Below are 24,803 nucleotides of genomic sequence, written 5' to 3'. Positions count from 1 at the left end.
TTGTGGAGGTGGTTATGCTTTGTGGGGTCATCCCTACCTGATCTACCTGTTAATGCACATTCCTGGAGGGATCAGGAAGCATGTTATAGGGGCATGCTGAGACCTGGGAGGCCGCTGGCTTCCAACTCTCTTGCTTTCCCCCACTTTCTACAGGAATTTATCACCTAAGAAAGAGCAGCAACACAGGGGCCCTCCTTTTACAGTTCACACTGGAATTTTCTGAGTTGGTGAAATTTACCCCATGGTGGGACTACCGCTTTATAGAGATGGCCCTGTATTTTGAAGCTGAGCAAGATCCCAAGTATCCTTTTTTGTTGGAATTCTTGTAGTTTATCTCAGTGCCTGGTACATAGAAGGGACTCAATATCTGGTTGTTGAATAAATGGATAAATAAAGGAATGAGTGAACTTAATTTTTCCCACTATGACAACTGTATATGATCTCCTAGTAGGATAGTTAATGCCCAATAAGAGTGTTGTTGAAGGTCGAGATGGTTTGGTGGAGGGACAAGTGACATCACTAGCAATACTTGATCTGAGGTTCTAACTATGGCTTTTGCTCATTTGAAATTTATGTGCAGGAAAGCCTGCCCGGCGTCCCCGCACTCTTCTTGGTGTCAGTGATGCAGGCACATGGAACAAGTACTTGCCGGGGGTGGATGGCGGTGAGCTGGGCCATGGTGCCTGGGGTGGATAGAGAAGTTTGGGGAATGATCTCTGATGTGGAGAATGTAGAAACCAAATGGATTTTATAATAGAAGCTCTTCTTTGGCTGTAACGTCTCTCCCCACACTTTACCGCCTTTTGAGGAGACACAATCAGCATTTGAATATTGTGTGGGCCAGTCGGAGTGGTGCCCTTCATATGGCAAGGGATTCAGCATATCGGAGGGTCAGCTTCCTTATCTGAAAGTGGAGTTCCGCTGGCACTCTGCCTCAGGGTCACTGTGACGTACAGGCATCTGGCATGGAGAAAAAACTCCATCGACCATCGAGAGCTGCAGTTGCAGGAGGTTGTCCCGATTCTCCCTGTTGTCTGGATTCTGGCTAAGGCCCCAAGCTGAAGTCAGAAGGTGCCAGTACCATGTTCTAAAGGAGGAGGGGAGCCACCGAACTTCCCACATTGAGGGCCATTTGAGTAGAACCCGCATGATTACTGACCCCACCTCACCAGGGCCAGGCAGCAGAGGGAAAGGACCAGAAGAAAAGAAGGGGTTAGTAGCCACCGTTTGGGGACGGCAGTGTTCAGGGTGAAAGAATCTTTCCTCCTTTTGTTCAAGCCTTATTTTCCCCAAAAGCCAAGAAAAGGGGCTTCAATGGACTCACTCACTAAGACCACGGGGGCCTGCAGGGAGGGGAGACAGGCCTCTCCCCCCCCATCTTTCTGAGCCACAGCACCCAAGGGCCCACTTGGTGCAGTGCAGAAACAGAGCTTGCTGAATTTGGGGGAGCATTTTTGGAGTCTGGAAGTATTTTTCTCTCTTGTGTAAAAATAGGGGGTACTTGACACATAACCCCTGAAGTTGGGGGGCTTACCTGAACATAGAGATTTTTTCTGAAGTGGGGAGGGGTGCAGGGCTCAGAAGTCAAAGGTGCAGTGAGATGCGAAGAGAAAGGACACCTTACCCCATTCTTTTTTAAAAAATTTGTTTATATTTTTAAAAATGATTCCTATAGAATTTTTATTATTTTTATTTTTAAAAATATATATTTTAAGATCACATGGAGGGTTAGCAATAGGGGAGAGGGAGAAGGAAAAGGGGGGAAAAGGTACAGAAAATAAGTAGCATTCTTGTTCTCCTCTAACCCCTGAGGGGAAGAAGCCATTTCCATGGCTCTGTGTAAAGGGGTTGCCCAGAGGCTGCTGAGCTAAGGAACAGACACCTAACTCAGCGAAAGAGGTGGGGCGTGGCTCCCTGGTCTAACAAGAGGAGACCAGGATGCATCTGAACACTGACCCCTGGCTCCAGATATGCCCACACCTATTGCCTGCTCAGAAATCCCTGAGAACTGCTGGCTTACATGAGACAACAGAGAGGCCAGAACACTCTCCCTCCATCAACGGGCCACTTAGGGCACCTCTGTCACCTATTCCTGTTCTCTGTGCCCACACCAAGAGGAAAGGAGGCATCTCAGGAATGGTCCCTGAGCCACCATCATCTGCTGCCGGCTTGGGGGTAGGGGTGGAGAGCAGCTGTACCTCTCACTTCAACCCAAACAAGTCTACATTACAGAATAATTAAGACATCATTAAAGATACAGTTGGAGAAGTAACTAGGGGGAAAAATGAGAAACATTTTCTATTTGAATGCCAAGGCTTCTCAAATCAGGACTCTTTATATCCACTGTTATTAGCATAGAAATACAGATTGATGGTATAGAGAGAAGTTTCTGGAGCCAGAATGTCTGGGTTTGATTCTAAGCTCTGTTACTTACTAGCTGTGTGACAAAGGGCAAGTTACTAAACTTCTCTGTGCTGTGTTTCCCTCAAACTGAAAATTAGGGCTAAGAATAGTACACACCCATGGTGCTGATGGGGTGATGTACTGCATTAATCAGCTCTTGGAACAGTGTCTGGCACATAGCAAACGCTCAATAAATGCTGGCTTCCATTGCTATTCTTAAACCATGTCCTCCTGAAGTGCATGAACAAAATCAGCTAGCCCATGAAATTTCTGGAAGCAATACAAAATCTCATTATAATGCGACTCACAGCTTCCCTTTGTGTGGGAAATCAAAGTGCTCCCGGAGACACGACACTGCATAGCCCTCTTTCCACTTTAACGAAGAAGCCTAGAAAAAGGTATTTTCTTGGCCTGAGGTCTACCTGTACCCGCACCACCTTTGTGGTCCACATGATGCTAGGCTGGCACAACCTCAGAGACTGCATGCCTGTGGCCTGGGTTATGCAGATTAGCTGCGTGCTGTTATCTCATAAACCACATCATTCTCTTTGCTTCCCTTCATTTCATACCTAAGTACAGATAGCCTTTTGCTTTTCAGCTGCCAGGGAATATTTCCAGGCAGAATGTTATCTTCTAAAGTAACAATGCGATAACATTCAAGGCAACAAACAGTCTTGAAATCTGAATGAAAATGACACAGACACAGAGACAATCTTGGAATTGCAAAAAACAGAAAACTAAAAATAAAGCCTTGCCCCTCAGTCCCAGCCATCAGATCCCATTGATTTCTGGGCCCCTCTTCTGGCATCAGTTAAAATATCCCTGCAGTCAGTGGGCCTTGACTGGTTAAGATGTTAATTTCTACACTATCTCCTAAAACACAGTAAATGCATGTTTACGGACTCAGAAGATTTAGATGAAATCACTCATGAACACTTGCCTGCTTCGGCAGCTGGGCTTTTAGCTGATGAATATGTAAGAGCCAATGGATAGGTTATGCCCTTTGGGGGTTTACCTTCTGCAAAAAGAGAAAAAGAAAAGATTTTATTTCTAGGGTTAGAGGTTTTAGATGGCTCTGTTCTGATAAGCTGATTCCCTCCTTCCGGTTGATCTTTCTCGATTTCAATAAGATCAGTTTACCCCATGTCGAATTGTTGATTACAATACAAAAGTCAAATGGCATTTTGTTTTCTGGGGTAGCCTGTGCTTTATTAGTATTCAAAAGGAAGCAATAAAATCTCCATGACTTAGAGTTAGCATTAGCAAATGGTATTTTGCCCATGAAGATGGGACGTGGAAGCTGAGTTTTTCATACACATGGCTTTGAATGTTTAATTAGGTCAGGAGATGGATGTGAAAACATTCCCCATGTTCCTCTTTAGATGCCAGAAGGCTCTGGTCCCAGGCTGGCTGTGCCTGAGTGGCCACCTCTCTCTTTCACAGACCCTGTGGGATCTGTTGGGACACCTGAAAGTGGTTAAATATGGATCAGCTTTGAACATTCGCATTTGTTGCCCACCCAGAAAGAGGAAGTATAGATGCCATTCCAGGGGAGGGAATGCTAATGTGTATCAGGGAAATAATGGAGGCATGAAAAGCAAGAGCAGTCTAGGGATAGGGGCTGGGTGAGCAAGTACCAAGCCGGACAGGACTGACAATTGCCTGAAAGGTTGTCTGTTACCTGCAGCCTTCCCCCGCCATGAGGTCTTGACGGAAGCTTCACCGTGAAACAGAAAGTGTCTCTGGAATGTAATAGAGTCTCCCCAAGGCAGATAATTTGTCTCACACTGTTGAATTCCCAGTGCCTATGGCAGTGTCTGACCATAGTAGAAGCTCAGTAAATATTTATTCAGTGAAGGGCTATCTTAATGCTTAGATCTCTGTTAAAATTCAAATACCCATTATCTAATATTTCCATTTGATAACGAAAACATTGTAATTCTCAGTGTGAGGGAATATTTTTATAAGGTAGGGGTAGGGAGAAGATGGTGAGGGTTGCTAAATGGCGAGCCCAGGGGTGGGTAAACAGAATCTAGTACATGATTTTGTCACCAAGGGTTATAGGGTCATGAAGCAGACAAAATAATGGGGTGTCAGGAAGAGTTTGGGACTGGGAGCAAGAAAGTTTAAGTTTTACTTGAAACTAATACAAAATAATATTGAATGTAAACTATAATCAAAAATTATGTGAATGATTAAGAAATATATACACTTTTTTTTTCTGTTTTGCCATTGGTTAACTGCCTCAACCTCTGAGACTCCTGTTTTTTTCCGTTAGAAAATAGGCACCCTGATGTAAATCAGCTTACTACACAGAGTCGTAGGGTCTCATGGAAACAGAGTTAAAGGTTTGGGAACTACATATCACCGTAGAAATGCAAAAAAATTTTATCTGGTATTACCAATAAATGTCACTCAAAGTGGGGATGGAGCAAAATGTTTGGGCTTAGAGGAGTTACTGCGTGTCATTAGCGTCACCTGGGAGCAGAGCTCGGCATCTCCAGGTCCTCTGCCCTTGTCAGGGCCTGATCTAAACAGACAACAATGGAGGTTGTTTCAGATGCAGGGAGGGCCCCTGGCTGAGGTCCGGCTGCAACAGAGTGCTGCCGAGACACGGTCTCTATTTCCTCTCCTTCCAAAACCCCCATGGTCCTTTCCATGTCTATTCAGAAGGGAAAGGAGCACAAGCCCCATTTCCTGAAACGTGGATCAAAAACAAATGGGCAGTTTTAGGAGGTCCCCCCTGACCTCTTCATCCCTAGACTTTCCAAAGATTTTGCTGACCAAAAATGCACCTTCCCCTTTCCAACCCCCTCCCAGACTAATGCAAATTAAGTAAAGGAGTGCAAGGGCATGTGACAATTAGAAATAAAAACCCAGAGAAAGGCCTTGGAGGCATCTGGGCCATCTGAGGATTCTGACATGATTCTGCAAAACTTGAGACTCTGAGCAATGGATTGTGGGGGGAGTGCCGTGTCCCCAGTCGGCCGACACCCTTCCTCTGTTTCAGGGCACTTCCTAACTTGTCCCTGCGAAAGATACTCCTCACTGCTACAGAAGCACAAATGTTTATTGTTGGCAAAAAGGTTTTTGGTTAAATGTCAGTACATGGAATGAGGTAATGTGGAAGTCGAGAGTTATAGGCAATAATTTCAGCAAATTGGTAGTCTCGTGGAATTAATTTTTCTTTTAAGCCTCTGTTGGGATTTTTGGATTGCAGGTGAAGTACTTTAGATCAAAATACTCTTATTTAGCCTGGAGCTACTTGGTAAACACCTATGCAGAGATATATTTCTCTCTAGGCTCAACAAATTTGTATTCTAGACATTAGCATTTTCACAACCCCCCTATTCTAAATTCTTTGTTCCAAGACAAACCTGTACTGTGGTTGATGACTTTCCACTCTCTGACTTAGAAACCAGTCTAATTTGAACCCTAAGTGTGCAGACGGGGGGTAGTTTCTTCTTTATACAAAAATAGTAGCTAATGAATGTGGAATAAGTGATAGAATTAGAACAACTACAATTTTGCAATTACTAATGTAGTTCTTGCCACGGCAAGGATCATCAATCAGATGTCAAAACCATGGGTGATTCGCTGGTAAACAAGCTATTCATGCTGTTTTGAAGTATCACCCAAAAACTGCTTGCTAATTACAAGGTGTCTTCACTGTGGAGAGATAAGGTAAAATGTTCAAATAATCAAATTTAGCCTCACCGGTAGTCAGACATGGTGACATTATGTGTCTCCCGATACAGTCATTGCGATGTGATGTAACAGGCATATTGTGGGGTAGCATCCTTGCCAAAATATTTAATCCAAATCCAATAATGAGGATATGATTGGACATGTTTGTGGTCCAGGTTATGGGACAGAATCAAGAATGTCACTGTTGTTCATGACTAAAAAGGTGATGTGATGAGATAGGTGTAGATTAAAGGACACTAAGTAGACATAACAACTAAATGCCATGGATGGATGATCTTTGATTGGACTGCGGATCCAAAAAAATAAGATATTATTCTGAAGACTATTTTAACATAATTGGATACAATTGGATAAGAACTGTTTATCAGATAATATTGTATCAATGTTAATTTTTTAGGTGTGGTGTTGGCATTGTGGGTTTTTTTAAAGGAAATGTGTGCTGAAGATAAATATTTGGTTCAGACAAATGTGAGCAGATAATAAGGGGATAAGTGGTTAAAGCAAATGTAGCAGCACATTAAAAACCAGTGAATCTAAGTGAAGGCAATACAGGTATTCACTCTAATAATCTTTGAATGTTTCTGTAAATTAAATATAGGTTGGGAAAACTCCCAAATATAAAAAGGGGGGGTCATAACAACACGAAGATACTTAGTTACCTTTTCACTGTGAAATCACACTAGTCATTATTGGCTCACTGACATTACCTCTTTGAAAAAGGGGGAAAAAAGTGAGAATGATTATCGATAAAGATCCAATGAGGCTACACAGTGAGAACTGATTGACTAGTGAAACAGTTATTAAATAAAAATAAATCTCAAATAAAACTCCTGCTCAGTTCCCTAAGAGCCCCTGTCCCTATCTGTTTGTTTACCAGAAATCTCAGGGAATAAGGTTCTAGATATGAGACTGATTTGGCCTAACAAAAGGAGCAGTTAAAAACCCAAGTTGTTAAATTCACTTAATTAAAAAGTTTGATTGGGCTTCCAGATAGATAGCTGCAGTTGTGTTTCAAATGAGTAATTGGAGCCTTTTAAAACATCCAGACTCCGCAGTGATTTATCACTGTAATTATAATTCATTGTTTCATGATCCTAATTATCAGAAGAACTAATGCTTCAGATTTTCATGAAATGAGGTGGGCCATAAATTAAAACTAACGGCACCTTGAAAAGAGCACATCTTGTCCCTTGAGATCACTTAGCCCCTGAGTGTGGCAGCACCTCCGGGGTGTGCGTGTACCTGAGACGACAAAGGATTCTCTCCAGCGCGGCAGCGATAAGGACTGCACACCGTTGGCAAGGCTCCCTTTATAGCCAGACTGCCCAGCCACTTTCCGAACAAGTATTTTCCCTCCTGAGTTACCGAGCACACCGCTGTGGAGAGAAACAAAGTGTTTTTGAAGGGGGAACAGAAGAAATATTATTTGAGCTGATCAGTAGGGTATCAAACCAGCCTCCATCTTTACTGAGTGATAGGAAAGCAGTGAGGTGACGAAAAGGTTTCCCTTGACCTGCAGCCGCCCTGCAGCCCAGCCCAGAACCAGGCCTCAGCCCAGCCCCCACCTCCCAGCTCAGACGTCCTTCTTTTGCTCATCACAGCACCAGACTGTTCAGTCCGTCAGGGATTTCTCTTTGCCACCATGCCTCAGGTTTCTTCTCCGTGGTTTCCTCATTCCTACTGTTCTCTTAAGTGAAACTTCTTTCCCGACAGTTCCCAGTTTGGTTTAGCAACATCACAGAATGACTCCAGTTATTTCACAGGGTGTGTGCAGGATGATGTTTTTTTTTTAAATGAAGACTTAAAAAAATTTTATTTATTAATTTTTTTAGAGAGAGAAGAAGGGAAGGAGAAAGAGAGAGAGAGAAACATCAGTGTGTGGTTACCTCTCACTCATCCCACTGGGGACCTGGTCTGCAACCCAGGCATGTGCCTTCACTGGGAATCAAACCAGCGATCCTTTGGAGGAATGACGTTTTTAGAAGCAAATTATTGCTTTTATTTTAGGCCAGGGAAGGAACTAAATTAAACTCATCAAAAAGAGTCCTCAAAGACTGGAATTGTTTATTTAATTTCTAGGATTTTAGATCCTGATGTGGCGAAACTACCCCTTCCCTTCTGTGTGAGGCAGAGACTCCGTTCTGGTTCTTGAATATCATGTTCATGGTGCCATTTCTTTGCCTCAGAGGTTAAAGCGGCTTTTTGAGATATCTGTAATCTATGGCACAGGGAGCTAAAAAAAAAGGTACTTCGATTTGTTTTTATCGACACCCTTCCTTCCCTTCAGGAATGAGAGTTGCCATTTCCTGCTCTCCTACTTTGCGGTGAATCAACAACTTTCAGTGCTCAGCTTCCCCATGGTCTAGAAGAAAAGAAAGCAATAATAGTACTTGACATTTAAAGCACTGAATTGCTTTAAAATCATTCCCACATGGTCTGTCTCTGGGTCCCCTTGGCAAACCCACAAGCTGTGGAATGAGGTGGACGCTGTCACTCCCAGTTCCCAGGACCAGGCTCGGATGGGTTGGGTGACTCCAGAGGTTGTGACTACTAAATTGCACAATGGGGATTGGAATCTAGGTCTAGCTGACCTGGAATCCTGGGTCTGTTCCACTTGGTCACAGTTGCCTCTCGGGGTTCAAAAGCACAGGTCCCTCCAGAAGCTAACTCCTGACGTCTTTGCAATCCTGCCCTCTTTTCTCTCAGAAGCTCTCAGAAGCCTTTACCTCACTCCCCCCCCCCCCCGCAGCTGCAGACAGCTTGGTCTCAGCTGCCCCACAGGCCACACAACTCTCACTCACTCACCTGTCTCTGTGCCCACTTGGTCCCTAACGCCCTCCCCACAGAGATTCAGACAGGACTCTGCTAGGCCCCTTCCTAACAACACCTTAAAATTCTGTCTCACAACTGAGATTTTATTTGGTCTTGTGCTATTTCCTAAAAATTTATTGAGTTAATTTTGTCTCCCAAATAGACTGGAAATTTTCTGGTGGAAAGGACCGTGTTTTATGCTTCTGTATTAGAAGGCTTGTCAGTGGGGTGTAGCCTCTGCTTCCCAAAGCCAATTGTTAAGCTTTCGGGATTGTGGGAGCTGGTTCATTTTACACCACTAGCATGGAATCAGACGTGACGGGAGTATTTATACCACAAAAATTGGTAAATCAGCCACGTTTACCAGCATACCACTGGCATAGGCAGATAATTCTCATTATTGAAAAGAATTGCCCCATGGTCCCTTTACTTATGACTAATGGGCAAAATAAAAATAACTTTCAGCTTTTTATTTCCCCCCAGAGAAACTATTCTGCTCTTGGTTTTATATTCTATTGTATTGAGGAAGCGTGTGTGTGTGCGCGTGCTTGTGCAAGTGCATGGGCACACCCTCACTCTTGTTTTAAGTCAGAGCACGCACTGTCGCCGCGGCTCCGAGTGAGGGGACTTCCTATTTGAAAGGCGTGTGGAGGGCCCAGGGGGCTCTCAAGCCTGGCTGCCGCTCTCCCTTGAGAAGGTTATGTGGGACTGAAAACCTAGACTTTGGGAAAGGTGAGGGTGTAGACTGTTGTGTTCCCACGCGATGTTCCAGTCGTCGTAGAAGAGAGCGAAGCCTCATCTTGTGGACTTCACCGAGGATGCGGATGCTTCCCAGACATTCTCTTAGAGAAGGGCATTTCCTGGGGAGTGCGGTGGTCTGTAACCTACAGGAGGCGCCAACTGCACCAGACCCTTGACGACCACAAGAGACATGGGAGGCGGGCTCTGGCAGGACAATGGCAGGGGCCCCCTTGAGCACTTTCTGCTTATGTTTTCTGTCTTAAGTCCTGCCTTCGGAAAACAGACTCCTGCTGCTGCATCCACAACAATGTATCTTTATTCCTGAAGACCCCTGTTCATCAGCCCCATGGGCAGTGATACTTCTTTCCAAATAGAATTTCCCACTCTATGAGACACTAGCCCTGAATCTGCAGTGACACTCAGTTGCTCAAGGAGCAAATCCTGTTTTTGACACACTCAAGCTGTTCCCCTCTGCTCCTCTGCCCTCATCTGTGTTCTTCCCAGCAAATTCCTAGACTCTAACTCAGATGCTGCAATTCCAGAGTTCTGGTCCCTGTCAATGCCTTTTTCATTTTCTCTCTAGAGGGGAGTCCATCCATCATAAACCCTTTGCCAGCTCTTCGTGCTCCAAGGTCCAGCTCCCCCTCACACCCTCACTTTGTACATTAAGCAGTTCTGGGCCACCCTGTTCCTATGGAAAGGCATACCCGGGTCTGGGCTGGAAGTCATGAATGTGAGTGCTAACCCTGAATGTGCAACTCACTAGCAATTTAATTAACTTCCCTATACCTTAGTTTCTCTTCTGAGAAATGAGGATGCTAACAGCTCAACCCTTGTAGGGTTGAGATGATGCTAAAAAGAGAATCACAGTGTAAGGGGTCAGTGCCATTATGATGACAGCTTTGGTGAGGTCAGATTAACTCATGTGGCTCTGTCCTGTCTAGGAGACATGCCAGGCAGTGCCAGAGGGAGCCTGAGCCAACCATCTTGAATTGCAGACTGGAAAGTGCGGATGTGGCGGAGCTGCATGGGCATGCACGTGTGTGCTCAGGGATGGTGTGCGCATGCACGTGTGCAAGTATGTGTGGGAGGCACACACGTGTGTTCATGCCCATGCATGTGGGTGTCGATTTACATACCTCTTTCCTTTTTGCATGAAATCGACTTCAGAGTGAATGCAAAATATTTTTATTCCATAGTCTGGAGTTAAGAAACAGCATTTAGTATTTTTTTAAAAAATATTCCACTACTCATCCTTGATAGAGCTTTTGTAGTCATGCCCACGGTAAAAAATCAGTTAGCTCATCATCTGTCTGCATTGTGGGGGAAAAGAGGTCTGTGGCCAGAAAAATCTACTAGTAATTCTTCATTCTTATTTTACACGTAGATTTTTTGCTTGCTGCTTTTCCAAATTTCAGAGAAGCTACTGGCTAGAAACCTTAGAGAGGAATGAATTTTACATTTTCTCCCCTCTCTCTGGCAGAGATACAACTGAACAATCAAATGACTGGTATACAAATAAGAAAAAGGAAAAAGATACCAGAAGCCTAAATAATTCAGAAACTTCACCTAGTATCCATCATCCAAGTCCTGACTCCAGAGCTACATCTCAAAGCAGTGCCAGGCAATGGTTAGGGGTGCAGGCTTGTGTTCGAGTCCCCGCTTCTCTTCATCCTTAAGGTGTAGATGATAGCAGTACCTTCTGCATAGGGGGATTGTGAGGTTTAAGTAAGATATCACAGGTGATGTGCTTGACACACACACGTTAACCTTATTATCAAAAATATTAAATAAATAGACATGTCCTGTGCTTTGACTCTAAACCTAAAAAAAAAAAGTTTCGAGGTTTCTGTGGTGGTCACTTTTGCTGCTCCTCATTTAGGCAGTGACTTAGTCCGAAGCATGGCCTGCCTCCTGTCCTCCGGCCTGGACCTCAGACCAACAGCTGACCGAACAGTGCCACCTCCCGTCCCCTTCTCACTTTTCAAGTTCCATTTGTCTCAGGCCATCACCATGGCTGGGACATTTCTTCTCCAGGCTTCTGGGCCTTCCTTAGTCTCATCTCTAGTATTTCCTTGCTCAGCACATACAGGTAGAAAAAAATGCTTTACATCATCAAGAACTTTGGTTTTCTTGTCACAAACATGAGTCTTCCTCCCATCTTCACTAAAGTGTAAAAAGAAGCCAGTTGCCCCATCCACAGAGCACTGGGAAAGGCATCTGAGACAACACACGGCTCCTGCAGAATCCCATGGGATAGGGTTGCTGGATAAAATCAGGAGGCTCAGCTAAATGTGCACATTTTTGTTTGCTAAGTCAGGCAAGCCGGCACTGGCTCCCTGCCCACACCCTGATTGCTAGTCGTTAAGTAGCTCGGAACTGCCCACCTGTGAACCGCAGCCGCACACACGCTGGAGTAGGAAGCGTAGACGTCTGTGCCATAAACGTGGTATTTGGGGTCTTGGCATCCTGCCGGACATTTCACAACAAACTCAGGATTGATTATCTTTCCAGCTTTGACATCACAGTTGATCTGAGGCACAGCTGAGGATATAAAATTAGGTCAGAATTACACCTTATGGTGTCAGCTTACATATGTATGGGGTGACTCTGTTAGGTCATAAATGTCCGTTTAGGTAATCTATGAAAGCCAGAGCCTGGGCTGACCTTAGATACCCTCCATATAATGAAAGCAAAGATGTAATTAATTAGGATACTCCTCAGACCAAATAACTGACAAAGACCTTCCACTGAATTTAACTGCTGAGAGCAAAAACAAAAGGCTCATTCCTGTATTATTCTAGACAATCGATTAATTGAAGAGAACTTTGAGAAGAGATCCACTTCCAGTGACCAGAAATGTTATCTGGAGTCAATGGCTGGAGAGCCCTTGTTTTTCAGGTGCCCTGGAGCTAGCCCAGGGAAAGGGAAGACTCTCAGACAACCTTACAGGGGGAAGGAAAGCTATTCCAGGAAAGGCAAGCAGGGGAGCATGGGCCTAGGGCTCAGGACTGGCTCCGTCGAGGGTGGCCTGCTGCAGCAGAGGCTGTGTGTAGGAGCCTGGTGGGAGGGCTGAGATCGGTAGGGCCAGGCCAGGCGAAGGAGGCTTGAGTGCTTGTGTTCTATGTGGGCTGTGGGACCAAGGTCTTTGGACAGGGGTGATAGAAAATGAAAGTGATCTTTTGTCTTGGTACTAGAGGATGGGTCCTAGACCTGTGGTCAAGATGGGGGTGATCTTATCTGCCTCAATGTGGTGGAAAGCTGGAACTCCATGCTGAGCACCCAGAGGAATCTTCATTCCCTCTTTCCTCCCTCGTTTTTGGCTCTGTGACAGCAATTGCCAGGCTAGTCCTGCGCAGTGTATTAGGCAAGTCTTCTGGAGCTGCAAGCTTGCCTGGGGGTGTGGTGGGTAGATGCTCTAATGGCAGGACCTACAAAGAACAGCTGCACCTTCCCTGAAAAAAATGCTTCCTGCAAAAACTCCTAGATGACACTATACTGGTGCCCTTTGAGCTGGGAGTGTTTTCTGTTTTGGGCCCTATTCTTCAGAAAGGACTCTGAAACAGGAGCACCGTTCAAAGAGTGAGCAGGCTCAGCAGGGGTTTGGAAACTACCAAATGTGAGGAGTGGCTGGCAGAAATGGGTGATTTGGCCCTAAGAAGGAGAGAACTTGGAAGCAAGTGATAGTTGTCTTCACAAGTAGGACTGTTCTGTGTTGTGAAACCAGAGGCAGAGTTAGCACTAAAGGGTAGTCTTGCTATGGGGGCAACTTTGGCCAAGAAGAACTTTTCTGGTAATAGAGTTTGCCCTTGTAGGAATGGGCTGCCCCACGAGCAGTGAATGGGCTAGAAGTATGCAAGCAGAGTCTGTACAGTTGAGAGGCAATTTCCACATTGGGTGGGAGGTAGAAATAAAGCCCCGCCCAGTGCTAGGAGTCTGTGATTACGTATATGTGCATGGATTCAGGATCTCTGCCAGGCCACCCACCCTCTAACTGGGTCACTGAGATGGTCTCAGAGCTGTTAATGGCTTCCAGCTGTTTCCAGAATGTGCACTCGTTTTCTTAACCCTTACACACCTGAATGGAACAGAGTTGCATTTCATTCAGACCAGAGAGAATGAAGCTAGAACTCCTACTCTTTTCTTAAACACCCCTCCCAGACAATCTTTGCCAATCAGGGCTGGGCCAGCATGGAAGCCCTGCTCCTGGGAGCCCAAGGGCTGAGCTTGATCACAGGCTCAAACAATCTGTGGTTTACATTAAGAAGTAGAGCACTGTGCTTAAAACAGTTTTGTGGTTTCATTCTTCCCACCACAGGTTGCCTTCTCTCCAAAGTTCTTTTCGTTTTATCTTTTATTCTCTTAAACCCCAGTACTCAAGGCTGCATTTACTATTTTGAGTTAGAGTATTTTTTTTAAAGGCATTTTGGGGGCTGAAGATGCCAGTGTAGTCTCTCCTTAAATTAGTTAGTTGTTTGATCCCTGGGTGTAACTGAATGTGTTCAGGTCTCCTCATTTCTGCAGATCACTTTCCCACTCTCAAATGCATCTACTCCCTTAGATGGAAAGAAAAGCAAAGTATTCTTCCTTCATTCTTATTTATTTGAAATAGGAAGTGACAAACTTCTTGAACTGGGCTTGAACTGGGTTGTAACTTCTGCTCCCTAAGATTTTGGACTTCCTGGCAGACCAACCCAAATCTTCTGAAGTTGAGGCCATATCTAGAAGCTTACTGTATGAGTTTTATGTGATAATTAAATTTATTGAAAGACTTCACTGTGCACATAGCGCTTGCAGTGGGATTTTCCATGAAATAATTGGTTAAAAAAGATAAGGGGAAAAATTTCACAGGGGAATATTTTGCTTCCTGCTAATCAATTTCCCCCACCCCTTCCTTTAAGGGGCATTTGTTATTTATAATTGTTTTGACTTGTTTGCATATAGGCCTGAGAAGTATCTTAAATAAGATCTGCTTCATCTGCACCCAACTGGAATAGCAAAACTGGTGGATCAGCTCATCCCACAGGGGGGTGGGGAAACATAACCGAGCTCATAGGCTCGTGCACTTTGGAAAAACAAGGTGCAATGGCAAAGTGTAGCTGAAGGTCAAATACCTGTTAAATTTGTACAGAATATCAAGCTGGAGAGTGAGAGCTAATTAAAAATTTCAGAATTACTGCCCAAATCACTGGAAATTATAATGTCTAAACCCAGCTGGGAAGAGGCAGCCACTTGCATCCTCTGGGCAGCTCGTCTGCGAGTGTATGGAAGCCATGGTTTCTTTATGTCTCCTCACAGTGATTTGTGAAATTGTGTGCTGTCCTGTAGTCTTCCAAGAATCTTCCATTTATCCACCTTAATCCCAAATAACATGATTTATTTTTGCATTTCCTCTGATTACTTTCAAGCTCTTCCATCTGAGAGCTTAGGTTTTCCTTTCCTCTGTCTTTCTCCTTTGTTGCTTAGGCTCATTTTTGTATCCCCCTTCCCCATTCTCTGGGTTTTATCTTAAAAGTGAAGAAAGTAGCCTCTTTAAGAGGACAGGCCAAAATTTAGGAAGCTCAAGAAGTATCATTCCCAGGAAGACATTTGGCAAATGACAAAACAGAGGGTCGGGTGCTGAGGGGATACTGTGTCCGCACTTCTAACCCCAGGTGAGAACTTACTCAGAAGCCATAAAAAGGTTTACTCACAGCAACGTTTGGAGAAAACAAGAAGAGAGACTCTCCCATTTCTTTGTTCGTGGACAGTTGCTGGTGGCAGTGAGGGAACCCTGAGATAAAGTCAGAGACCCTGGGGGAGCCCAGAACTGCTTCACTGGAGCCTTTGCACAGAGTCCTGTTCTTTGGCCATTTGCTTTGCTTCTCCCTTATGTGATCTTTTAAAGTTACCTTGACTTCTCAAGGTCATGGTCACTTTCATGACAGACCTCACATTGGAGCATCCTAGAATTTGCCAAGGATTCCTTCTCAGATGGCTAGAACTGTAGGATTTCCTTCTGTTGCTACTCATTGAGGTAATGAGTCTGTTGTATTGATCTCAGAGGGTTCCTGGGAAAAACTGGGACTGTCTGAGCCACTATTTTCTTGCAATACTGGGATCTTAGAGGCAGAACTACAGGTGTTTCTGTTCTGCATGGGGTTTCTGGCCTGGTCTAGCAACAGAGTAATGATTGGGGCATGTCGTGTTCAGTCAGCCACTAATGCAGCAAGCCAAATGCAATTGTGTATTCCACTTTTTATTTTGCCATTTATCTTTTCAATGATCCTAGGCAAGCCACACTGCTTCTGGAAAACAAATTTCCTAATCAATTTGAGAAGGCCATTATAAGTTTGCCTACTGTACGTTAGTGAAGAGGAATTATAACACAAAAGCACTTATGCATAAATAGTTTTGCCGTTAAATGGTTTTGTTGGACTGTGGTATTCAACTAGAGTAAAATCCTATTTTAAGAGAACTACGTAAAAAAGTTAGCTAAACCAAATAAAAATGACCATTAAATAAAATTGGAAGATGAATGATTTCTTCTCCTTGATCCCAACTCCCAGCAACCAGATCATGTTAATTCTTCCTTTGTAGGAAGATTTTGAAGGACTTCTTCTGCAAAGCACTCTTTCCCATTTTTCTTAGGCAGTCACTGATCATTTGACTCAATTAAATTTGAATCTTTGGTCAAAAACCATCCTTAGCTTTCTACTGCCTTGATGAGGAATTCCAGAATCCATAAGGCCTTCCCACGTTCCCCTCCATGGAACTTGCTGGGTTTGAACACTGGTAGTTTTCAAATGAATGTTACCTCGCAGACTTGGTTTGTATCCGTTCTCACACCTGGAACCCTTTCTCCCTTCATGTGTTTAAACGTTACGACTTTTTCAATCTCCCAGGTCCACTTATTTCTTCATCCTTCTACTAGAAAATGTATTTCAGGAGGGCAGAGATTTTTGTTTGTTGCTCAACAAACTGCTGAATGATTGAATAAATGAATGAAACCAATCCATTAGCAAGTCTGTTGGTTTTATTTCCAGATCTGCTATTTCTCTCTACCTCCACCTTGGTCCAAGTCACCGACATGTTCTCTCTCAGCTATTAACACAGTCACCTCCTGTCTTGTCTTCTCCCTTTCATGTTACACATCCTTTGCCCCAGTCCTTTCTTCATTGAACAGCCAGTATGATGTCTTAACAATGTAATCTGATTCTATTGTTCTCCTGCTTGAAACCCCTCATTGGCTTTCTATTACTCTTAGGATAATGTAATGTCCAAGCCCTTAAGATGTCTATGAGGCCTTCAAGGATTTGGTCTCTAAATTCCTTTCTACTTAATCTAATACTGTTACTTGAATGATGAAAAGATGTCAGCCAGCAAAGGCCTGGAAGAAAGGCCTTCCAAGCAGAAGGAAGAGCCAGGACAAAAACTCTGATTGGGAATGGGCTTGGTGGTTAGTGAACACAAAGGATGCCAGTGTATGTGGAGCACAGTGAGTGAGAGAGGGAGGTCCACAGTAAGGTCTGGGAGGTCAGCATGGATCAAATCACATGGGGACTAGATAAATTGATAATCCTACTGTGGCCAAAATGTTGACAATTGGTTTTGCTAGAACTTTTCAAGACTGCATGATATTCTTTCCAGTAGGAATTTCTTGATAAGCCTACTCGGATGGAAGCTGAGCTTCCAAGGGCCTGCATGAGCTTGTTATATGGGAGAGAGAGGGTTGGGCATGAAATGGTAAAGAAGAGAGGGGCCGTGGAATGAGGTGCTGGTGGAAGATTTTGTGTTCCATGAGTTGACTCCTCCTTTTGATCCTTGCAAATCTCTAGTAGAGGCTCCAAGATATGATAAAATGTTCAAGGAGAGGAAGTTTCTTTGAGGAGTTTGTAAAGTGGCTGAGTCACAGGGCAAAGCAGGACAGGAAAGTCATGGGAACAGAAGAGAGACTTGGTAGATAAAACTGAGGAATGTTTCAGATTCTCCCGCAATCATGGGGAGAGCTCCAGACTTTTGGAAAGGTTACAAAATTGGTATTTTCACAGATGTAATCTGATATCTGAGGAGCCATGGTGGCCAAGCTAAGCTTGAGATGACATCAGATGATAAAGCTATAGCTTTGGTGGATGGTGGGGCTGGATTTGAACCCTTATATATCTGATTCTAACACTACATTGCATTCTCACCTGAGCCAACAAGCCTTTGCCAAGAAGATGTGCTGCATTGTGGGGTTACAGAAATACTTTCCTTTGGTAATTAAAGATTTCTCAAGAAGGATATATATACAGAGAGTTGGGGAAACCATAAGAGATGTGATGGAAATCACTGAAAAAGACAAACCTGGCAAAGGGCATTTGCTTCAGCGGATAACTCCAAGCTCAAGCTTTAAGCATTTCAGAAATTCTGTAAAGATTGGTCCTTCTAAGCAATGTTTTTTCCCAGTTTCAGAAAATATCCACGCTCCATGGAAGCGTTATTGGATAACTGTGGTTAACTTTTCGGTAACATCATAGCTTTTGGACAGCTTCAGAAGTTTGTGACTCTAAAAATAACTTATTTTTGGTTTATAAAACACTGAAATACACATTTTTTCACTTGACCCTTAGAGAATCCTGAGAGGCATACCGTCCTCATTTTCCAGAGAGCTAAATGTCAGCCAGTAAAGGCCTGGAAGCCTTTCCTGAGCTCCAGCTCAGGTGCCAGTTAAGTGGCAGGTGCAGGATCTGAACTCACATCCTCTGACTCTAAACCCAAAGTTTCGCTAGCTCTACCTGGCTGCCTCTTCCAAAACTGAAGAGAAGGACTTAAATTGCTGCTTCCCTACTCTAATGCCAAAGGCTTTTCTGAACTCGAAGGTCACCTGTGGGTGAATGAAAGATATGTCTTATAAATAGGTTGTGTGTATGAGTGTGTGTGTGTGTATCTGTGCATTCATACCGAATACCTGCAAGGCAACTCTTCTGGTGTAATTCTCCTTACATTGTTTTCCTGTTATCTCTAAGCATGGCCATGGTAGAATTTACTTAACTAAAAATCTCCAGCACTGAGAGAGTCCACCTCTGTTCTCATCCGCACATCAGAAGAAGGCTAGAAAGTTATCCTCCTTCTGTTCCCATGGTCTGGGGTGGGGCACACACCCCACTCTGTATGGAGAACATACTGGTATTGGTACCAGTTGTCTAAGAAGCAGGCAACACTTGGGGTTACTTACAAGTTGCTACAGCCAGCCACATGTGAACCTGCTCAGGGAGCCATGTGCGTGCTAAACCAAAATTCTACCACCACAGAGCTGTATGTCTCTTCATCAGTGTGCAATGCACAAAATAAGTCCAGAACAATGACCTCTACCTCAGTACTTCTGGGAATCATCCTCTTTCAAGGCTGATTGCAAAAGTCTTCCCATGCCATACAAAGTATTAAGGTTAACTTGTTTGGGAGAACTATGTGAATTAATGTTGTATATTTCATGCCAGGTTAAGACTGTTTCAACAGACTTCAATATAATGAAAATATTTCAGAATGCAGCTTCATTGCCTTTGGAGAGTATCTTGCTTTTTTAAATCTTGCTGATTGTTGTCTTCATTATCTAGATTTTTTGTTCAGAAAACTCTGAGTCCCCGCCCTCTAAAGTATGGAGAACAAAGCTTCTCAGATTGGCATTATCTGGTCTGAACCCATCTTCCAGCTGCATCTCCCAAGACTCCCGACACTCAAACAAAACGAGCACCACTCACTGTCTCCTGAGGTCACCTTCTACCTGTGATATCTGGGCTTAGTCCACCTAGGGAGCCCTCCCTCATGCCTATGCCTGTAAAATTCTACTGGTTTTTCATGTTCTTCTTTGGATGCTTTTTCACGAAACCAGTATGAATCCCATTGTAGTTTGTAATAGTTAGTTGTTGTTCTTTGTCCATCCATCCAACAAATACCTAATGAGCACTAAACATAACTTCATGTTGCTTCTGGTTTGGCTGGGAAGATAGGCTGTACAGAAAACAGTATTATAATAATGCATGGTAAGTGTGTATTAGAGGAAGTGTGGCACACTAAACTAGTTTTATGTGTGTGATTGTGTGTGTTGGCCGTGAGAGCTGGGTCCAGGAAGACTTTCCTTCGCGTGCATTTATTATATCTTATGCAAGACTGGATGCTCGCTGAAGTCAGAGACTTTCAGGATGGACTGACAGTAACGTGTCGGAGTTAATCATTACGGCTCTCACCTGTGTAATGCCAGCTCATCTGAACCCGCTTTGGACTAAGGCCAGTGCTTCTGAGCCTTGTCCAAGACTTCCTTACATGTAGAAAAGCTGTTGAGGAGATTTTACAGTTTAACAGTTTTTCCTTCTCTAGCACAGATACTTTGCCAGGCAGGGGGTTTTCTAGAGTCCTTGGATGACATAATTTATGTGGAAACATTTGATGGGGTTTATTACATTATGTGCTGAGAGGCTTCTGACTTGGAGTAGGACATTTTCTGAACGTGTAATCTATACATAAATGAAGTTAATTCTTAAAATTCATAAGGTGTCATGACTGCTTTAGGAGTAGAGTGTTATGAACACACCTAAAACCTTCCCGGGTTATTTGTAGCCTTCAACACTCAAGAGAAATGCAGCCCTATTTTGGTCATTTGTTAGAAACTGCTTGAGTGGGTTTGTGCTGAGCAAGTCTGCCACTGAGATACCACTGGGTGAGGTCCAGTCAATGGTTGCAAAATGTATCAGGAAAACAAGAGCCTGGAAAAAGTTACCAGTAAAAATAAACTTGATAAAACTGTCATTTTGTGCAGTGAGGTAAACTTTTCCACAGACTATTCAACAGGTTAATTTATGAAGACATTAATTTATGTTTATTCCTATTGTATTTTCCCCATTAGTATTCTGAGAAAGTAACCAGGCTTTCATGTTCTCAGGGGACCTCCTTGAATGTTCTAGATTGCATGAGGCATCTGGGAACTGGGACAGGGAAGGAGAAATTTTCTGTAATGATGGAATTTGACTTTTTTTAGCCCCTGGAGCAATTGCGGGCTGGCTGGAAGAGAGGTCAATGGACACTGAAGAGGACCTGCCCACACTAACGTTCACACTCCTATCCTTAAGCTGCCCTGATTTTGGTTCTCTCTCTAGCCCACCAGTTTCGAATTTTACTGGACATTGGAATCACTTAGCTTGTTAAGACACGAACTGCTGCCCTCTCCTTCCCCCTGGAGGTCTGGACTTAGGGGTCTGGGGTGGGTGGGCAGAAGATTCCAGGACGGGCTGATGGTGCTGGTCTAGGCATAGCCTCTGAGAACCACTGACTGAAGCCAGTGATTTGTTTAAAGCCCTGCTTTTATGATTTTGCTTTTCTGCTTAACATCCTCAGTAGCTCCTTGGAAGATATATTTTGAGGTGTCAACTCTAAGAGTAAAAGGATCCATAAACACCCCAGAGGAGTCAGAGATGTCTAGGTATACTAGAGACAACTGTGAGATGTGTGCATTCATCTCTTAGGGAGATAAGAGAAGTTGTAACTATTCTGTTTTCTGCTTCACTGTAAATTTGCATGGTAAATTCTGAGTAGAACTATTGTGAAATTCTTGGTAGACACTTTTATCCCATCTGTACTTGGGTATAAATCTGTAATGCTTATTCATTAATAAGTTGTGTTCTCGTTCTTCTGTCTTTATATGTTGGTACAAAGGGATTTTTTTATTGTTGTTGTTGTTGCCAGGATTGTTTTATTTCCCTAACACAGCTCTATCCACTTTACTATTCTCTGAACCGCTGTCACAGCACAGGCTGATGCAAGCAGATTATCCCCTGCCAGGAATTTGGCATCTGGATGAGAGATATGGTCTGCACGGAGAGAGCGGGAGACAGTGAGGCAGACACACAGGGAAGCAGAGGTGCTGATTCCTGAGGTGTTTATAACAGGGGGACAGTCCAAATGAATTCTAGCTGTCATCCCTGCCTTGGGTTCTGCAAGCTACCCCACATCCTGCTGTAATCCTCTTTATTGCTTAAGCAAATTGGCTTTGGATTTCTGCTAGTTGCATCCAAAATAACCTGCACTGAGAAACTCCCCATTGCCTTCATGATGAAGTCCAGATGCCTGGACATGGTAACAAGATATGCAGGATCTGGCACCTGCTTACCCCTCCATCTCTTATCTCAACACGCTGACCTCCTACTCTATATTTCATCCATACTTAGCTACTTTTAAAAAGTTCTTTCTACTCTTTAGGAATTGGGTGTGATATTTTCTCTCTGTTCATAATACTCTTTTCTCTGTATTGCTTGGCCAATTCCTATTTGGCCTTCAGATGTCAGTGTGTGTGCATTGCTTTTTCCAGGAAGCCCTCCCAGATACACAGCTTCTTCTCCATATTCTCGGAGTCACTTTAGCTCCTGAGTCCAAGCACTTACATGTATATACATTATAATTGCCTGCTGACTTGTCTTTCTTCCTCCCTGGATTTTGAGTTCTACTAGGGCAAAGATTGTGTCTGCATTGCCATTGTATCTGGCATCTAAATATGGTACCTGGCATTTGGCTGGCCCCTAATAAATGCTTGTCAAATGAATGAATGATGTGGCTCCCTTGCCATCAGTCACTTACCCCTGTGGCAGATTCATCACACTGAGTAGAAAAAATGAAAATCTCTTTGGCCTCAAGCTATAGACTATAATTTGGAAATACTCCTGAGGTAAAGAATCAGATATCAGCCATGCTTTGGGAATATCCTATTACCTTCATTGTATCTTTTTTCCCCCTTTGTTTAATGATCGTGCCAGTTTCTAATTAGAGAAAAAGGCCTCATGCACTTATTGATTCAAATGTGCTAGGGAGATTTCAAGAATAAGAGTGGAGTTTAGCATATCAGAAATTCAATCTATTTGCGATCTCTCAAAGAGGTTTGCCCTGGGGTCACTCGGCGCAGATTTTCACAGTCACTGAAGCTGTTGTCATGGCACCTTTCATGATTTCTGTACATGAGCTAATGAAGATACTGGAAACAACTCAAAGGAATTTATACTTGGGTGTGCATTTGTCTCCATATTAACCCAATCATTGTTTTGAACACACATCTGCCCTTGGGCCTATTCTCTTGGCTCTCAGTCCTGACAGGAATAAACGAACAACTGATTCCTTTTTAGCGTTTCAGGCTAGGAGGCTGTGGAAGGCTGCCCTTCTGGTCTCATTTCAACAAGAAATCCCATGGGGAGGGTTTAAAAGAGCAGGGAAAAAAAGAGAATGGTGTGTGAAGCAAATCTCTTCTATTTCAACTTATTAATTTGGTGATGTCAAGACACCTAAATGATTCCATGCCTATGAAGACACAGGAGAGCACAGGACACTGATTATATCTAAAGCCTCTCTTTTATGGTCCTTTCTCCACATGCCTTTACACAAGCCTCCAGCAAGCCTACAAATCTGGACTCAGATATCTCAGCGTGCTCACTGCATTTGAGTGTGCAATTTCCTGTCCACGTCCCGTCCTGCTGGTTATTTCCCGGCATTCCTTCTCCCTTCTGTCCTGGCCATGTGGAGGCTTGAAATCAAGACATTTCCCACCTTCCTCAACAAGGGCCAATGGCATGTATTCGACTGCCCGAACTCCTCTTTAACCCCACGGAGGTTGCAGCTGCTCTGAGAGATACAAACAAACTCTTTTCTTAAAGGGAGTGAGGGTAGGTGGAAGCATTGCGCCTTCTCACACAACCAAGTTTAAAAACAACAAAGTTTTAACAACAAAAATGCAGCCAAACCACAGAAAATTGAAGTACATGGAAGTCTGACAATAACAAACCCTTCAGCCAAACCGGTAAGAGGGGCAGAGCCAGCAGCGGAGCAGGGTCAGGCAGAAAAGATCCACGGGACTTACCTGGGCACGCAACCCAGGCCCACCGGCAGCCGTAGGTGGATCCCAGGTATGGAGTAGTGGGCGGATCCACTGAGGGCGCCAGGTGGTGGACTCATTGATGGCTAACCACAGTCACACATTCAAGCACAGATAAACCAGTGAAGGATCAAAGCGGTGAGACTGACCATGCAGGCCCCAGTGGGGGAAAGTGGCAGAGGGGACTGCCATTGTCCCTCTCTGACCCCGCCCCCACACACAGCATCACAAACCAGCGACCTGGATGGCCTCTCTCTGACCCACCCCCACATATAGCATCACAAACCAGCGACCTGGGTGGTCCCGCCCTGTGAACATCTCTTTGTAGGTAACAGGCAGGAACAGATCAAAACATGGCTCCAGAACAACTCAGAGCCCCAGAGCCAATAAATCTAAGCGATGAAGAAATAGCCAAACTTTCAGATGCACTGTTCAAAACACTGGTGATCAGGATGCTCACAGAACTGGTTGATTATAGTCACAAATTAGAGAAACATATGAAGGCTAAACTAATTGAAATGAATAGAAATGCACAGGAAACCAATAGTAATGGAAAGGAAACTGGGATTCAAATCAAAGGAGTGGACCAGAAAGAGGAAAAAAATGACCAAACAGAAAAGGATGAAGAAACAAGAATTCAAAAAAATGAGGAGAATCTTAGGAACCTCAAGGACATCTTTAAATGTTCCAACATCCGAATTATAGGGGTACCAGCAGGGGAAGAGCAAAACTTATTTGAACAAATAATAAAGGAGAATTTCCCCAATCTGGCAAAGGAAATAGACTTCCAGGAAATCCAGGAAGCTCAGAGTCCCAAAGAAGTTGGACCCAAGAAGGAACACACCAAGGCACATCGTAATTATATTAGCCAAGATTAAAATGAAGGAGAGAATCCTAGAAGCAGCAAAAGATAAGGGGACAGTCACCTACAAAGGAGTTCCCATCAGACTGTCAGCGGATTTCTCAAAAGAGACCCGGCAGGCAAGAGGGGGCTGGAAAGAGGTATTCCAAGTCATGAAATCCAAAGACCTACATCCAAGATTGATCTATCCAGCAAAACTTTCATTTAGAATGGAAGGGCAGATAAAGTGCTTCTCAGATAAGATCAAATTCAAGGAGTTCATCATCACCAAGCCCTTATTATATGAAATGTTAAAGGGACTTACCTAAGAAAAAGAAGATAAAAAAGATGAACAGTGAAAGGACAGCAGTTATTAAGAACCACACCTAAAACAAAAGCAAACTAAGAGGGCAGCTAGATCAGGAGAAGAAC

At 43.8% G+C, this 24,803-nt stretch overlaps 1 protein-coding gene across 4 annotated transcripts in view; it reads right to left on the bottom strand.

The window, feature by feature from the left end:
* Nucleotides 1–24,803, bottom strand: part of VIT (vitrin) — a 99,263-nt gene that overhangs the window by 42,012 nt on the left and 32,448 nt on the right. For 3 of the 4 annotated variants that reach the window (XM_037165419.2, XM_053667167.1, XM_053667168.1), the window contains 3 exons: nucleotides 12,051–12,207; nucleotides 7,354–7,487; nucleotides 3,344–3,421 (listed from right to left, as the gene is read on the bottom strand). In XM_037165419.2, coding sequence (XP_037021314.2) covers nucleotides 3,344–3,421; nucleotides 7,354–7,487; nucleotides 12,051–12,207 — 369 coding nt within the window. The remainder of the gene's footprint in view (nucleotides 1–3,343; nucleotides 3,422–7,353; nucleotides 7,488–12,050; nucleotides 12,208–24,803) is intronic. The other variant, XM_053667169.1, reaches the window with a different exon arrangement.

Source organism: Artibeus jamaicensis, unplaced genomic scaffold (genome assembly GCF_021234435.1).
Source record: "Artibeus jamaicensis isolate MK-2021 breed Jamaican fruit bat unplaced genomic scaffold, CSHL_Jam_final contig_465, whole genome shotgun sequence".
Lineage (NCBI taxonomy): Eukaryota > Metazoa > Chordata > Mammalia > Chiroptera > Phyllostomidae > Artibeus > Artibeus jamaicensis.
The sequence above is the reverse complement of the archived record's forward strand: the minus strand, read 5'-3'. Positions and strand labels throughout refer to the sequence as shown.